Source organism: Hevea brasiliensis, chromosome 5 (genome assembly GCF_030052815.1).
Source record: "Hevea brasiliensis isolate MT/VB/25A 57/8 chromosome 5, ASM3005281v1, whole genome shotgun sequence".
NCBI classification, from domain to species: domain Eukaryota; kingdom Viridiplantae; phylum Streptophyta; class Magnoliopsida; order Malpighiales; family Euphorbiaceae; genus Hevea; species Hevea brasiliensis.
In genome coordinates, this window is record NC_079497.1 from 107726032 (window position 1) to 107742507 (window position 16476).

At 32.7% G+C, this 16476-nt stretch overlaps 2 protein-coding genes across 2 annotated transcripts; one reads left to right on the top strand and one right to left on the bottom strand.

Moving 5' to 3' along the window:
• Positions 1-839: 839 nt before the first annotated feature.
• Positions 840-4932, top strand: LOC110649072 (IQ domain-containing protein IQM6). Its single transcript, XM_021803481.2, has 9 exons — positions 840-1199; positions 1713-2215; positions 2369-2483; positions 2566-2631; positions 2718-2806; positions 2907-2994; positions 3333-3572; positions 3679-3780; positions 3944-4932. Exons 2-9 carry the CDS (start codon positions 1800-1802, stop codon positions 4646-4648), a joined length of 1821 nt encoding a protein of 606 aa, XP_021659173.2. The 5' UTR covers positions 840-1199; positions 1713-1799; the 3' UTR covers positions 4649-4932.
• Positions 4933-5240: 308 nt separating this feature from the next.
• LOC110649073 (homogentisate solanesyltransferase, chloroplastic) lies at positions 5241-15826 on the bottom strand. Its single transcript, XM_021803482.2, has 10 exons — positions 15448-15826; positions 13833-13954; positions 13599-13745; positions 12286-12511; positions 11502-11575; positions 10562-10654; positions 10153-10270; positions 9938-10000; positions 7504-7536; positions 5241-5523 (listed from the first exon to the last, which is right to left on the bottom strand). The coding sequence occupies exons 1-10, from the start codon at positions 15655-15657 to the stop codon at positions 5449-5451; spliced, it is 1161 nt and encodes a 386-aa protein (XP_021659174.2). The 5' UTR covers positions 15658-15826; the 3' UTR covers positions 5241-5448.
• Positions 15827-16476: the final 650 nt, after the last annotated feature.

Sequence of the window (16476 nt, forward strand, 5' to 3'; positions counted from 1 at the left end):
AGCTTCCAACTCACTTAATTAATTATGTTTCTTAATCAATGTCTTTTGAACCATTTTTGAAGTTCACCTTTATCCATCACCTAAATCAACTTTAATTAAATTAATTATTAAGCACAAATAATTTTTATATATTAAAAAAAAAGAAAAATTACATTTTAATTATTGAATTTTATTTTATATTATATTTTAATTCATAAATTTTGAAAAATTAATTATTTAATCCTTAAATTTTATATTATATTACACTCTAGACTTTAAATTTTTAGAAATTAATTATTTAATTTCTAAATTTTGCATTATATCAAATTTTTATTCTTATAATTTTAATATATATAACAATTTGATTATTTTATCAATAAATAAAATTATTCTAAACATTAAAATTATGAAAATTAAATTATTTTATATATTAAAAATAAACCCATCAGGAGCATAATTTCATGATCTTATTTCATATAATATAATTTTATTTACCATAGTTCATATATATTTTCATGCTGAGCATGACTTATAATTTTCCATAATTTTATATTTCTTTTCCTATAAAGAGTTTTGTGCGATGACTTTTCAAGATGAGCATCAATATTAATTGTTTTTATTAAATTAAATAAAAAGGAAAAAAAAAAAAGAAAATATAAAATATAAACTTGAAAAAAAGAATTAATTATTATTATTATTAATTAAAAAAGGGGGGAAAAGAACGAAAAACACGTAGTTAGAGGGATGACTGTGTCTGTTAAACTCACATCTCTCTCTGTGTTGTTGCTATGAAATTTCTCTTTTTTCTTTTTTTTGAATTTTCTTGGGCTTTCTTCTATATATAGGAATGCAAGAATAGCAAGGAGCCAGCCACCAGCATTTGGTTAGATAAACCCACATTCAGAGAGAGAGAAAGCTCTAATGGAAAACCAATCTGTTAAATATGATTAGAACCTGCAACAATCACAAATAAACCCACATTGTTCGCCCTCTCCCACATTCCTTGCCTTCCCCCTCCCCCCCCTCCCTCCCCCTACCCCAACCCCCAAAACGTACCAATCTCAGACACATTTGTTCAGTTTTCTCTTTTGGGTTTTGCTCCTCCTTTGTTGTTCGCTTTTCTTTTCATTTCTGTGTCCATTTTCAGTCCGTGCCTTTTCTTGGCTCTCTCTTTGCCTTAAGTCACTTTGCTTATTTGTTTCTCCTTGTCTCTGATTGAGGTAAGCCTATTATATCCTTCCTTTCCTTCTATGCTTGTTGGATTCTTCTTATTCTTTTTTTTTTTTGGAGGTTTCATTTGAGATCCTTGTTTTTATTTTTGAAGAGTAGACATTATGAGTAAAAATGTTGCATTGTGGATATTGTCATTTTGTTGCTTAATTGTGAAATGAATGTGATAGAATGGCCCTTTTCTGGAGTAGTTTGGTCTTTATCAAAAGTTATAGAGGGAAAAATGAATTATCTACTTGATTTCCCTTTTATAAAATTTTATGCTTTCGCTTTTATGTAAAAATGGGTCTCATGAACTATAGCTGATGTTTCTTTAAATACCTCTTTTCCTTAGTTAAGATATAGTTTAGGAGAGAAACACAATGGTGTTGATGAACCTTAATTTATGAATACTGAATTGGACTTCCTGTATCTGCCTTAGTTACAATGCTATTTATAGTATTAGTTTCTTGCATTTGTACTCTGAATTAATGCTCTATTTTTTTCATGTTTGTTTTAAATAGATATCAAGAACCCCCCATATATTGTTTGAGACATTGGTTGTTGGGAGACACTAAGAAGACATCTCCATTTTCCTTTTCTTGAATAAAATGGGGATAGCACTTTCATGCCCATTCGCTGATTTTGACGATTTGGATAGCCATTTTGATGCTGTTCTTGTGAAATCAATTGCTTCTGGGGAAGGGGACATGAGGACTGTTTTGAGTTCTGTCAGTTTCAAAGGTCGTGGTTCAGAACCTGAGATGATAAGCTTAGGAGGAAGAGATTTGACTACCACATTCTCCTTTAAATCTCTTACCTCAGAAATGGAAAATGAGTTGTTTTCTAGATCTATTATCTATGAATGTGGAGAGAAGGATGACCGATTGACAACCAAAGATCATATACCATTGGCTGAATCAGGGAAACAAAGGCACCAAGCTGCACTAAAATTGCAGAAAGTGTACAAAAGTTTCAGAACCAGGAGGCAGCTGGCAGATTGTGCAGTTGTTGTTGAGCAAAGATGGTATTAATTTGCATAACTCTTTAGATTCTTGTCAGAAATGAGATCATTTTCTTCACCATTGAAAATTTTCAGGAACATTTATTTTGTTTTATTTTTGTTTTATTTTCTGTTGATTGGATCTGTTTATTTATATAAGATAATCACAATTCGTAGGTGGAAGCTGCTTGATTTTGCCGAACTCAAGCGAAGCTCTATATCTTTCTTTGACATTGAGAAACCAGAGACTGCTATTTCACGTTGGTCAAGAGCAAGAGCAAGAGCTGCCAAGGTGAATTTTCAGCAACTTGATTTGTGATTTGATTATAGTTCTACTTCTGTTCTAATCTGCCGGAAGTTTTTAACTTGTGCAGGTAGGAAAAGGTTTGTCTAAGGATGCAAAGGCTCGGAAGCTTGCTTTACAGCATTGGCTCGAAGCTGTAAGTTACAGTCTTAAAACAAAACCCCTCAATGAAGCTACTAGTGCTCCTTTGTCTTACTTTGATTTTGTTATTTCCATTGATAGATTGATCCTCGGCACCGCTATGGTCATAATCTTCAATTTTATTATGTCAAGTGGCTCCACTGTCAAAGTAAACAGCCTTTCTTCTATTGGTAAGATTTCTTGGAATTGAGGACTTAATAAAATAGAGATCTTTGCTCTGCAATAGGGAATGTGTTATTTACAGTTGATGTGTCAACTCTAAACCCACAGGCTTGATATTGGAGAAGGGAAAGAAGTCAACCTTGATAAGTGTCCTAGATCAAAGCTTCAACAACAGTGCATAAAGTATCTTGGTCCTGTGAGTTTCATCCCTCTGTATCATTCTCTCATGTTAGCAGTCATGAATGGACTTGCAATTTCTTCCAATTTATTGTATCATTTTTTTTAAATTTCATTTAATTTAATCTAAAACATGTCCTGGTCATAATTTTTTGGAAAAAAAAAAAAAGAAGTTGAAAGAGATTCTGAAAAAGCTAGTTGAACGTTACAATTTCTGTATAATATATGGGTTGGAAAAGGAATGAAATGCCAATACATTTTATAAGTTTTGTTTACATCTAGCTTTTTCACCTCTTTTGTTTTGGATTAGCCGGCTGCTGAACATCTATTTATGAGAAGTATTTATTCCTTGTCCAGACTGAAAGGGAGGCTTATGAGGTAGTACTGGAGAATGGGAGGTTTGTCCACAAGCTAAGTGGGAAGCTTCTTGACACAACAGGAGGACCAAAAGATGCAAAGTGGATATTTGTTCTCAGTACATCAAAGACCTTATATGTAGGTTTGAAGAAGAAAGGAACATTTCAACATTCAAGTTTTTTGGCTGGAGGAGCCACACTATCTGCTGGAAGATTAGTTGTGGAAGATGGTCTTTTGAAGGTAGAACAGAAACTGTCTGCTGTTTTAAGATAAATTGATGAATTGAGTTGTTTTTCTTACATTGAGATTGTGTTCATACATTAATATGTTTCTTTCAAAATCATAGGCAGTCTGGCCTCACAGTGGACATTATCTTCCAACAGAAGAGAACTTTCAGGAGTTCATGTCCTTTCTTAGGGAACAGAACGTAGAACTCACTGATGTAAAGGTATAAACTACAAACACACAACTAGCTTTGCTTTCAACAAAGTTAAATATCTGTTGTCAATCTGGGAGACGAAGTTTCTTTAGCAGTGTAATAGGTTCTTGAAGCATCATTACTGTGGTCGAGGCTAACCATTGATGCGCTTCTCTACTTGTGTTATTTTCAGGAAAGCCCTGATGAAGAAGAAGAAGCCATTACCAAACAGGACAACAGCGTTAGTTTCCAAGACAACCAACCAGATACAGATTTTTGTCAAGGCACCAAAGTGACAAACATTGAAAGCTTCCCTCAGCAAAACACAAATTTCAGGGAACAAGACTCTAACGCTGAAGAAAATACTGATGTACAATATACAAAAATGTCTCCTAAACTATGCTTGAAGATTACTAAACTTGAGATACCAAGTAGAAGTGATATGTATGAAACTTTCAAGGAGGTTGCAACAACTGAACCAAGCAGCAATGCCAAGCCTCCTACATCTTCCATTGACAATGGTTTTGAATCAGCAAAAGATTCATTTTCCCAGGACGATGGTTATGAATCAGCAGAAGATTCATTTTTGACAGAGGAAGATTTCATGTTTCTTAAGATGAATCTGTTTGATGAAGAACAAGAAAAAGAAGATGAAGAACCCATCCCAAAAGAAAAAATAGTGAAAAGGATAAATTCACATAAAAGAATGAACTCATTTCAGCTGGCTAATCAATTATCATCTAAATGGACCACAGGGGCAGGGCCACGGATTGGGTGTATGAGGGACTACCCATCAGAGCTTCAATTCAGGGTTTTAGAGCATGCAAACTTGTCTCCAAGACATGGAAGTGCCAACTCAACTCCCCTGACGACATCCCGTTTTAGCCCAAGGATTTGACAACAACTTCTGCATGCATGGAGACAATCTCCAGAAGTCCCCTTGCTCCAGGTCAGGTTGTATTGTCACAAACTTCAGCACCTTAGGCTGTTTTCCTTCATTTAGTTCTTCAAACGGGGACGAGAAGGTGATATAGGAATTCTTTTACACTTTTTTCTTTTTCTTTTTCTTTTTCCATTCTATCTCCAAGAGTCAGAGGCGTTATTTAGTTCTTTTTTTTTTTTTACTATTTGTAAAATTTTTTGCTGTTCCCATATTTATATATTCCCTGGCATTTTCACGTCGTCGCATTTGCTTCCATGCATACCAGAGTAGGAATCTAAGCCTCGAGCTTCTAGTAGAGCTCTTCTCCATGCGCATGGTTCAAGTAGATTTGCTAAATATCAACGAATGATATACTCATGCGGGTGTCATCTCTAATAACTTTTTACTGGAGAAGCTGGAATTTGTTGTTAAAGGCAATATTAATATGAAATAGTCAAGCTGTCCAGGATATAAAAAATCCAAGCCTCTGGTATCATTACCAAAATTGAACAGCAAAGTAGAGAACCCGCATTCTTTCAGCAGAGAATTTTCACGTGATTCGAAAAGCGAACAAATTTCATGTTTCTTTTAGCTATCAAAGAAGAACTAATTACAACATAGTGTTTATAGCTTATTACATGCTACAACCACAAATATTAATTTGCAATCAAGGCAACAATATACATACAATTACTCTCTCTCTCTCTCTCTCTCTCTCTCTCTCTCTCTCTCTCTCTCTCTGTGCTCTGGAAAAGGCTAAAGAAATGCAAATTCAGCTATATAAAAGGAAATATGATATATTCAGCATAAAAGAGATTCCATATAAACCGATAGAATGCAGAGATTGCTTCCTGCAGATAAGAATCAAGCATATAGTCAGGACAGTACACTAAAATTCTCATGCTGATTATTGTTATTTGATGAGACGAAATCTAACAAGCTTTGTTTGTTGCTGTAACATAATTAAGGTTTATAAAACAAACAAGTTCCAAGATACTATAAGCATTGCTGGCCATGAGCATGTTCCGATCAGTGGAGGGGAGGGGAAGGGACCTGAACCAGACTGTGGAAGTCTAGTTCCCAAAGGTTTAGGTTCCAGTTCATTAGGGTTGAGGCAATCAGCTAGTTGAAAAAAAAAATTTCAAATTTTTTCTTTTTTTTTTTTTATAAAAAAGAAACAGTTCAAACCATTCCAGTAAGGTTCAGACCCGTCAACCGTTGACTGGTTCTGGGCTCAACCCAGATCGTGGCTGGGTCTAACAACAAGTTGCACATAATTTGCTACTTAAAGACATCAGCAGTGGCTTGCAATGAAAAGAATGGGCAATGCAAAATTCCTTGAATAAAAGTCTGACTGTTTTTACTTTGCATTTCATTATCAAGTGAAGGCTGGGAATCATTCATTTGGCAATGAAAAAGTGATTACAACTAAAATTTTATATCATTCCAGCAAAAAGTTCTCTTTCCCTTTGCCATACTTCACATTGGAAGAGCAAGCTAGCAGAACAACATTTTCTTTTCTGAATATAATGCCCAGCTTAAATAGGCTAAGGTGGAGTAATTTTGCATTGCTTTTAATATGTTTCATCTAAGTGAAAGCATGTTCAGTTGACACAGTTAACGCTAATTGGTACAGTTAACACTATAAGAATAGAATCAAAAAGAAATCAGGACTTTCAATTCTTTTTCACATGAATGGCTTGTGTAGATGATAAAGTATGCATTCAACTGATACATGCATTTGATATTGTGAACATATGCTAAAAATAAAGGTTGAGGCACTTCCCACTCTCATGGATGCCACTTTCAATTGTTATTTAAAATGACACTTTTTTAAAAGAACAAAAAAAGGATCCAAGAAAAGATAAAAGCATTTTTATTTTCTGCAAATTCATTTTCAAGAGTGGCCTCCTTAAAGGTAGAGTAATTGTATGACTAATACAATGGGAAAATTAAAGGGGAATAAGGCTTTCCGAGTTTGTAAAGTGTTTTGTTTTTAATTGTATTACTGAAATCATTACTGCCATGTTTGGATACTAAAATTTGAAATGAAGGGATTTACCTTTGATTTTAATATAAATTATTGATAAATTGTTGATTTCAAATCACACCTTTTACTTATTAAGAACTCATTTAGAGTATATTTCAAATAATATAATTCTATAAAATATTTCAAATCTACACCTAAACAAGTAGTTCTTAACATTTATGAGTCTAATATAAATTTATGACTCTAAACAATTGAAGAAAACTTATAATTTTATCAAATTCAAATTTCAAATTCTCCATCCAAACACTAGGTAAAAGAATTAGATGCATTGCTACTGTTGGAACCAATTTGTTTTTGATCTTGAAGTCAAATATATCTCACAAATCAAGGATGAACAGATTTTCTTTACATTTGGATGGGTTGAAAGTTAGGAGGACAATAAAGAGGGAAATAAAATAAAATAAAAAGGAAAATGGATGGGAGGGAAAACAAGGGAGGAAAGTGACATGTAGGGCTCATAAAAAAATTTTCTCCCAAAATTGGGAGGAAAGTGAAAGGAAAATGGAAGAAGTTAACTATTAAGGGAAAAAAAAATAATTTCACTCATTACATAACAATTTACTTTCCCTCCCTAGTCCCTCCTAGAATTTTATCCAAACAAGTTATGGGAAAATAAAATTTCCTTCCTCAATATTTTATCTCCTTTTTTTCCTCCCTTTATTCTCTCCCCCCTCATGTCCATCCCAAAAAAAAAAATATAAGGAGAACTTCCAATGTGAAATGAATAAATAGTGGAAATATTCTAATTTTATATCAAGCAACATTTAGAAGTTGACATTACCTTTGTGTAATTTGCTCGTTCCAACAGCCATGCCTGAGAACAAAGAAAAATTGTTTCCATGTAAGACAAATAAATTAAAATAAACGTCAGATGACGTCATAATAAGTGAAGAAAAAGTGGATAAGAGCTAGACACTAAGGAAACACCGTGAATTGCACCATTGTATGCAAACATTTGCTGAATTTTTTTTTTGGTTCAAAATTCTTTGCTAGCACAGAAAATGATAGTAGCAGAAACTCAGCATCCTCATTGTGTCACATGTTAGACACATGACCAACACACCTCACTGTTGATATCCAAAATTACGTGAATGGTTATTTTGGTTTTATAAACAACCTTAATATGGCATAAACTAATCCATGATGAAGGTAAAGCCTATATCTATTTCAACACAATTAGTAGCCAGCACGCCAGTTTTCCAATCAATGAAGCAAGCATGGAATTTAGATTATCAAGCCACTCTTCATGGGTCAAATGGGTTGTGTTTAAAATTAGATAATAAACAACTAACGAATTTAATTTGACAAATCCATATCTTGAATTTTGTAAATCCCTAAGCACCTCAAAATGTCGAGTAGTACACATTCATAAATAAACCATCAATAATGGTCTTGTTTGGGAAGCGTATACTAAACATACATATTACAGAGTCAGATAGTCAACTGGAAAGGATGATTGCACGACCAAATATGGCAGTCAATTTTAACCAAATTCCCAAAATGCATTTCTATCTTACTAAGAATAATAAATCATGAACTGAAGATATATTGCATGAATTTTTCCACTCAATATACCTACCATCTTAACATTTCACACTAAATCTGAAGGCCTTTCAAGTTAATTTTTCATGAAATCAGCCAGTTCAAAACGTGGGATATACTGTTATATCAGTTGCTTTATTTTTTTTTTTTTTCTTATCTCTTTATGTTGACCTTTTAAGCATGGACTAAGCATTCACAAATATGGCACACATAATAGTGAAAGTGGGATCACTTTCCTCATCAGGGTGACGAACATAGCTGGGTAATATAAGCTAGTCCCTAATAATTCATTGCAGTGGTGCTCTCTAACTTGTCACAGAGGGTAAAAAATCTACACAAGGGTTTAAAAGAGTTGAAAAGCCAATTTGTAGGGGTGTAAACAAACCAAGCCGAGTATTAAGTTGTTCAAACTTGGTTTACTTAATTTTATTTGAGCTTAAGCTCAAATTGAGCTTAAACTTTATTGTTTAGGCTTTATTAATTATAAGTTGTCAATCAAGACTAGAGCTAAACGAAATTTTGATTATTTCTAAATAATTTACATTAAATTAATATAAAATTAGATTGATGTAGGACATAGTCTCATGTTTTTTCTTTTTTCTTTTCTTTTCTTTCTTTTTCTTTTTTTTTTTTTTTTTAACTTTTTCCCTGCTCAAGAACCTATATTATAAAACAAATATCCTTTATTCTATTGATTTATTGTGGTCATATAACTTACTTTTCTAACAATCTCTTAATACACTATAACTTTTAAAAAAATTACTGAATATATTAGAAGACGACCAATTTTTGATAGTTTAAAGTTGGCTACCTATCATCTTTTAAGCAAGTACCTAAACAAATATAAACAACCCTGCTCACAAACACATTCAAGCTGAAGCCACCTATATTCATGATCGTTTGTTTACTAAATAAGTTTAAAATTTTTGTTTAAAATCATCCTTTTAACTTCACAAACGAACCCAGACAATCTTTCATAAAACTTGTTCACAATATGTTTGCCAAGCACACAAATTCACATGCCTGCATTTTGAAACAAACAAAGCCCAAACAATTTAAATTTCATATGCGATCTCTTTGTCTGTGGAACTGCCTGCACTACTATGACAATAGAAACCTAGTTACAGGGATTTGCATGATAAATAGAAACAGATGATGCTGCTCTCTAGAAGTTAGAAACAATCATTGAGGACAATAATTAACTATGAAGGTCCTTATTATGCTCCTAAGTAAACCAGCAGGATGAAAGGCTTAAAGGTGCTGTAGGCTCCTGTTCCTAGGTCTGCCATACAAGCAAAGGCAGATAGACCTCATGAAAATGCTCCAATCTGGTAATCATTGTAGGAGGAGAAAAGAGCTGAAAGAAAAGACCTTCCACAGGTGAAACCAGTAATGTGCCTATGACAAGGCAGCTTGGATACAAATGCAATTGGAGAACCCTCCCTGTTAGCATAGATTCTCACATCTCACTCGTATTTCTTCCTACATTATCTCTCTTACTATGATTCCTTTCCCTTTTTTAAATGTAAGAGAATACCCATTGGAGAATACATGAGAGAATGGATAGCCAAATAAGATAATTAAACATGCACTATATTTTTTTCAAAAATAAAGGAAGAAACACACACTAAATATCGCATTATCATGATACTAATCAATCCCATGAAACACACCTGGAATATCAGGCATGCTGCTAGGATTGTATGTGCAGGTATCATTAGGCTACGCCTGAAAGCCTGAAAAGGATGCAAGGAGAAAGAGTCAATCTTTTGGGATCATATTAAAAGGTTAGATGAACCCTCAACTAATTCTATAGGTTATAAGCTTCAGATTTTCACATAAAAATTGTGCAAATTAATAAGACAGCCTTCAAAGAGAACTTGTTTACCTGAGGCATGTAAATTGCTGCCCACACTGCACCAATGTAATTCAACAGCAAAAGCCCAGTCCCAAGAAATGCAATGTTTCTAACTCCAAGATTTGTTGCCAAAGTTGATATCTTGTACCTGCAGTGGTTATGCCAATGAGAGATTAGTCATATGCAATTGTTTATATTAAATTTGAAGGGTGCTATACATCCAACTAAAACTGTTGCTTTGAATTGGATAAGAAATTTTGAAAAGAACATTTTAAGTGAAGGAAAGCGGATAATAACAAGGTTATTTACAAAAATTTTGGAATAAGTATCCATAAGCTTGAATGTGGTCTATCAGTCATTGATGTTTTACGACTCAAAAAGATATCAATCAGTCTAAGCAAGTATACTCATAAATAGGAGCATCAATTATTGAACTTACTTGCGATCCCCCTCGACATCCGGAAGATCTTTCGTTATGGCAATAACCAGCGCAAACAAAGTTACAAAGATTGTGATGAATGCCACAGGTGAGCTGCAGAAATTGAAGCATAGACATAAGAAGATTTACCAACAGTTGGCATGTTGCACATAGATGAAATACCAGACGTGATAGACAGAACAAACAAATTCCAAAATGTTGAAGCAGACAATTATAGTTCTGAATCACAATATATGTGGGGCTAGTTTCCACTCTGCTGAAACTTTGTAGTTCATTTGATTATTATTATTTGTTAACAGAGTAGCCAATGTCTGCAGCTCGGGAAATATTGCAAATTTAAAATGCATATGTAATTCAAATAATATGTGCCTCATGCTACGGACAAGTTGCAGCTTAATGACAGAAGATCCACCCTGATGACAATTAGGATGCCAGTTGATAGATTAATGACCCAAATTTCTCACAAGACATAAAACCTCCAAACATGCATTAAACATACATCATAAGCCAACTTATTATTGAATTTTGTTTAGAGGCAACTTGATTTTCAAGGTTTGATCTAGATTCTATACACCTGTGCTATAGAGATCTCCACAAAATTCCAGCCAAGTAAATAGCCAGATCTTTTATTTGTTTAATCACTGCAGTGACTACTTCTTGTGTGGGTTGGAGTTAAACAGGATTGGCATGAACCTTTGAAAACTATATAGTATACTGCATAATGCTGGAATTTATTTTCAGAAGCAATTGATTTGCTTCTCAATATAAACTAGGATCTAGACACAGGAGCATCAAAGGTTCACTTAAAAAACCAAAAAAAATCCTATGCAATATTCAGGAGTCGAATCATCAATCAGTTTAAAGCACATATTACATGTGTGCTAGTTAGAGTGCTTCATCTTAACTAAATTATGAAGCAATATGCACAAAGGTGATGCACCTCCACTCAAATGGAAGTCCAAGCGCAGCTCTTGTGGCATGATATACTCCAAAATTGAGAAGAAAACCGCGCACCTGCAAAATTATGTTCAGTTAAAATTTGCTCTGCAGATAACAATTTTCAAAGGCACTTACAAATTCAAATTTACGATGACAACCTTAGCTCAACCACACCTTAATACTAAACTAGTTGCCTTTCATGTAAATTGGTAAAATGAAAGCCATTGTACCAACTTACACCAAAAAAGAAACGGATCTATGCAACAATACAATAATGATGATAATGATCCAGCAAGTGTTGAAACTTAAAAGAGTTAATAGAGTCACTTCTGAATACAGCCTTCCATCTTATAAACAATGTTGTCATCCAATTTAACAACTTCAATCTCTTCTTTTATTAACATTAATTACCAATTTTTTTCAACTAAAGTTAATCAACATTTATATAACTTTATACTAAATAGTATATTCAGATTTTGGACACAAAATTAAAATTTTAATATGAATTTTTCCACGGCTTCAGAAAGTAGTTATTTCTATTTGATATTATTTTCTCTAAACTTAACTACATACATGTAACAATGCAACCTGAGTATTCCATCTTTTCCTATGTCATTAATTTCTTGATTTTAGGTATAATTGGATTAAGACAGCAATCTTGTTTTTCAGATGCACAAATCAATATCAATTCAATATCATGTGGAAATAAAATTCAATTACCCATGAAGAACCACATTAAATTTATTAATTGCTGAAAAAAGAATAGGAATAATAGGAAGCTATACCGTGGCAATTATGAGAAATGCCACAACAGCAAATCTCTTCATTCTAAACGGAGGAACAGAGTAGATGGTGCCCAAGAAAAGACCAAGGCAGTAAAGAGAAGTGATGAATGGACCAAAGTTTAATCCAACAACAAGGATTCCAGTCACTACGAAAAATGTCACCAGTAACCATGCAGATTGAACTGAAAGATCCCCTGCGGCTATAGGTAAATAAGGTTTATTAACCCTGCAAAGAGAAGGAGGTCAACTAAATCAAGGAATTTCATATTCACATGTCCAAAACTTACTAAATGCTTGATAAGTGGAATTTGGATCTAAATACTCAGATTTTTATGAGCAACCTGTAACCCAAAAATTATTTTAAAAATGAAGAGGGAAAAACACCTTAACAATGTCAAGTACCAATAGGATTTTTTAGAGCTTAGAAAGCGTAAAGGGCCAGAAATTTGACTTGGAAGTAAGGAAATTTTAATTTTTTAAATAATGTCAAGATGTATATGTACGTTTATGAGAAAAATGAGTAGTTTGGAAGAAAAAGATGATAAGAACAACAAAATAAAAAAAGAAACTCGTGCTTATAGTACAATACAATCTAAATGCCAAAAACAAATGAAGTAAACACATACCAAGTTGGAGAAAAATGAAGTTATCACCAAAAAATAAAAAGATACATAGAAAGGTAACTACCAACAAGCACAGTCCCTAACTTTTGAAGAAATATCCATTATTCCATAATATAAAATAATTAAAAAATCATATTAACATTGAAAATTTTCCATATAACAAGGAAAATTTAATCCGTGACATGGATTAAATTTTTTTATCAATTTGAGATGATGATGATGACGATAACAATAATAAGTAGTGGATGTAAAAGAGAAATTAGAAAATGTTTGTTTGTTATTAGACTATAACAAATAATAAAAAGGATTGTTGTCACATTACAAATAGTTTGATTGCACTCAAAAGATTATAATAGTATTATATGCGGGCCCAAGATAATAACGTTCAATAATTAAATTGTAAAAGGATAACTATTCACTTATTTGTATATTGTAATTAGACTTAAAATTATAGTTAAAAATATGTATTTTACTTGTCAGGGAACCAAAATTGAAAAGAGAGGGGGCATTAAGGCAGAAATGCAAAAGAATTTATGAGGCATGCCCCCACCTAGCCTCCTCCCTCCATTAACAAGTTTGAGAATCAGGTCCACCTGGCTCTTGAGAATCGAAATTTGGAGTTCAAGAGTGCTTCCCAATTAATTTACAAAAGTAATAAAAGATAACTAGATAGAAAGTCATGCTGCGTACTTGTCAATTCCAATATCATAGATCTGATTGATGCCAACTATATAACCATTTCCACATATTAGAGCAAAAAGGCCAGAGAATGCCTTCAACAGCAGTGACCACTTTATCAGATTTGAATTCTCAAGTAATGCTCTTGCCACCAAAGCACTGTTAACAGAACAAATGACAAAATTAAGCAATGTGGAGGGATAGGGATCAATTTACCAATGGCATATACAAGATACAACTACGTACGTGGACCCTAGAGCTGTTCCACGGATCGTATGGGGCCTTAGAAATCTCCAGCATGCATCTTTGAAATCTGGGATTTTGTTTAGTATTGGGTCAGATCCAGCAGCTCCAACTTTACTGCAGGCCTGGCAGAAGCTAGTTTCACATTAACGTTATCTCATAGACCAGGCTAACCACTCTGGGATATAAATATGTTGATCAAAATCAAATCAACTACCATAGCAGCTGAACGGAAAGTTAACACCAGAAAGTTACTCACAGGGCATTGGATGCCCAGGAAAAAATAACAGCACGCCTCTATGTAGCCATTTTATATGAAAATTGATGACCTCAGTAAAACAATTGTTGGCTTGATATTAATCACCATATGCATTTGCAGTGTATCTACACATTTGCATTAGTCTGATCAGTTTAGTCATACAGACTGGATTCAATTAGCACGTTCATTCACAAATTGGACAGTTGACATTAGCCATTGCAAAATGAACTGGCCATGACATAAAGTTTTCTGTTAGTGTGAGATCAAGAGTGAAACTAGCAGCACAATTTCTTGACCATATATAAATCAAGTAATTGCTGACCATACGTTCCATAAACATCATTGCTGAAATCACCAGATGGGCAACACATGCAAGGCCTACTATGAAGATTTACCTTTTCTCTTTGGAAGTGATAAATGAAAAAATAAAGTAAAATATTGATCCAGTAGCCAATGAAAACCTGCTATATACCATTCCAAATCTTCATTTTTATTTTTATTTTTTATGAATATAAGCTTTGAAGCATTTATCTATTTGTGATCATTCCTCAAACAAAAATGGAGAATGGATATGGGAAAAATAGCCATGCCAATTTCATACGACGTAATTAAAGGACATGTTTCACACATGAAAAGTTTCCTAGTTACAGTACTGAAGACAACATATATAACCACAATTGAGAACAACAAGATGGAATTGCAGCTGGATAGCTTTATATACACATTTGAGATGCTAGATAAATTATAAAATAATGTATTTGTTGTATACACATGTGCATAATAAAGAAAAAACAATAATAATAAAATCACCAAATAATGACTAAGCCTATTATTCAATAATTCTTTAAAATTTAATAAAACATACTTAACATAATGTAAAAAAAAAAATTTAATATATTTTTATTTTAAATTGGGAATGATCAACCAATAAAAAAAATACTTCTAAAATTAACATAAAATTATACAAATTATTTAAGTTTGATTTATACTTTTTACTAAAAAATATATTTATTTATTAGATAGATATGACTAAAAACCTCAAATGAAAATATTGGAAGAGGAGGCAATCATCCTTTGCTAGTGGGAGCTATGGGATGGCCCCCCAGTCCCCATTTAGCTCCGCCTCTGATATATACCATCCTTGGTAGCAAGCCTTCTTCAGTTAATTAAAAACGTGTCATCCATTTACTAATTTCTGAAACCTTGAGGAACCAGAAGACCCATTATAGCCAAGTTCAAATATATATATATATATAGAGAGAGAGAGAGAGAGAGAGAGAGAGAGAGAGAGAGAGAGAGAGACACACACACAAGCAAAAGCACAAAGGCAAGTTGAAATTAACCAGAAATAGAGCATACCCAGATAGAATTTCGTCTAAAACTTCTGTTTGGTGCAAAGCTTAGGTGGCTTTTGTGAGTGTAAAGTCCAGCTGAAGGCAAAATTTTAGAACATTTAGAAAAGGAATCAGATAGTGATTTGCTGGTAAGCTTAATTGGTATCTTTGACTGGTGCTGAGAAGTTATAGCTGAAATTCTAAACGAAGATGAAGGAGAGAATGCGAGCTCCATTGACAGAGACAACTGAAAAGGGATTGGTGATAACTGATAACTGGCGAAAAGCAGCAGCAATGGTAGCTCAGTCTCGCACAACGTTACACAGGTTTTGGTCCTTTTGGATCTTTTAGATTAACGTTTTTTGCGCTGACGCCCCAGCTAATTTCCATTTTAGCCAAGAGTCCCGATACTCTTGTCTTTCAACCATTGGTCAATTGCATTAGCTTGGTAACCGAAACAACCGAGTTTATATTAATTATATTTTATTAATAATATATTATTTTTAATTACTGTTTTTATAATTTTATTAATAATATTTAATTTGTGATTACTCTTTTGTTAATAATAAATTACATTTATTATTTTGAAAAATTAAAAATATTAAAAATTAAATTTTATTGATATTTGTATTATATTTTTTTATTATTTTAATTATAATTAATAATTAATTAAATATTTTTAATTTTAATTAAATTTAATTTTTTAATTAATATAATTAAAATTGATTAAATTTTAATTAACTAAAAATTTAATTTAATTTAATTCGATAATTAATCAACTCAACCCAATTAATATTTCAATATAAATATGGTAAATATGGGTGGATAGTGATAAGTAATCAATTTATTTATTTACTTTTTATTTAATAAGAAAAACATTATATTGATGTGTGAAAAGCAAGGAGGGAGGAAGGAACATAAATGAAGGAAAATAATAAAGAATAATTAAAAAAAAAAAGGCATGGAGCGAAAATATCACCAATTTAATAATTATTATTTTCATTTTTTAATATCGAAATTATAAGATGAAATTAAATAAATTTATTGATAAAAT

Coding starts and splice junctions, on each gene's coding strand:
- LOC110649073 (XM_021803482.2), bottom strand. CDS start 15,657: ATGGAGCTCGCATTCTCTCCTTCATCTTCGTTTAGAATTTCAGCTATA. Junction 13,955..15,447: donor TTAGACGAAATTCTATCTGG/GTATGCTCTATT, acceptor AGCTTCTGCCAG/GCCTGCAGTAAAGTTGGAGC. Junction 10,655..11,501: donor GGACTTCCATTTGAGTGGAG/GTGCATCACCTT, acceptor CAATTTCTGCAG/CTCACCTGTGGCATTCATCA.
- LOC110649072 (XM_021803481.2), top strand. CDS start 1,800: ATGGGGATAGCACTTTCATGCCCATTCGCTGATTTTGACGATTTGGAT. Junction 2,632..2,717: donor TACAGCATTGGCTCGAAGCT/GTAAGTTACAGT, acceptor TTCCATTGATAG/ATTGATCCTCGGCACCGCTA. Junction 2,995..3,332: donor GCATAAAGTATCTTGGTCCT/GTGAGTTTCATC, acceptor TTCCTTGTCCAG/ACTGAAAGGGAGGCTTATGA.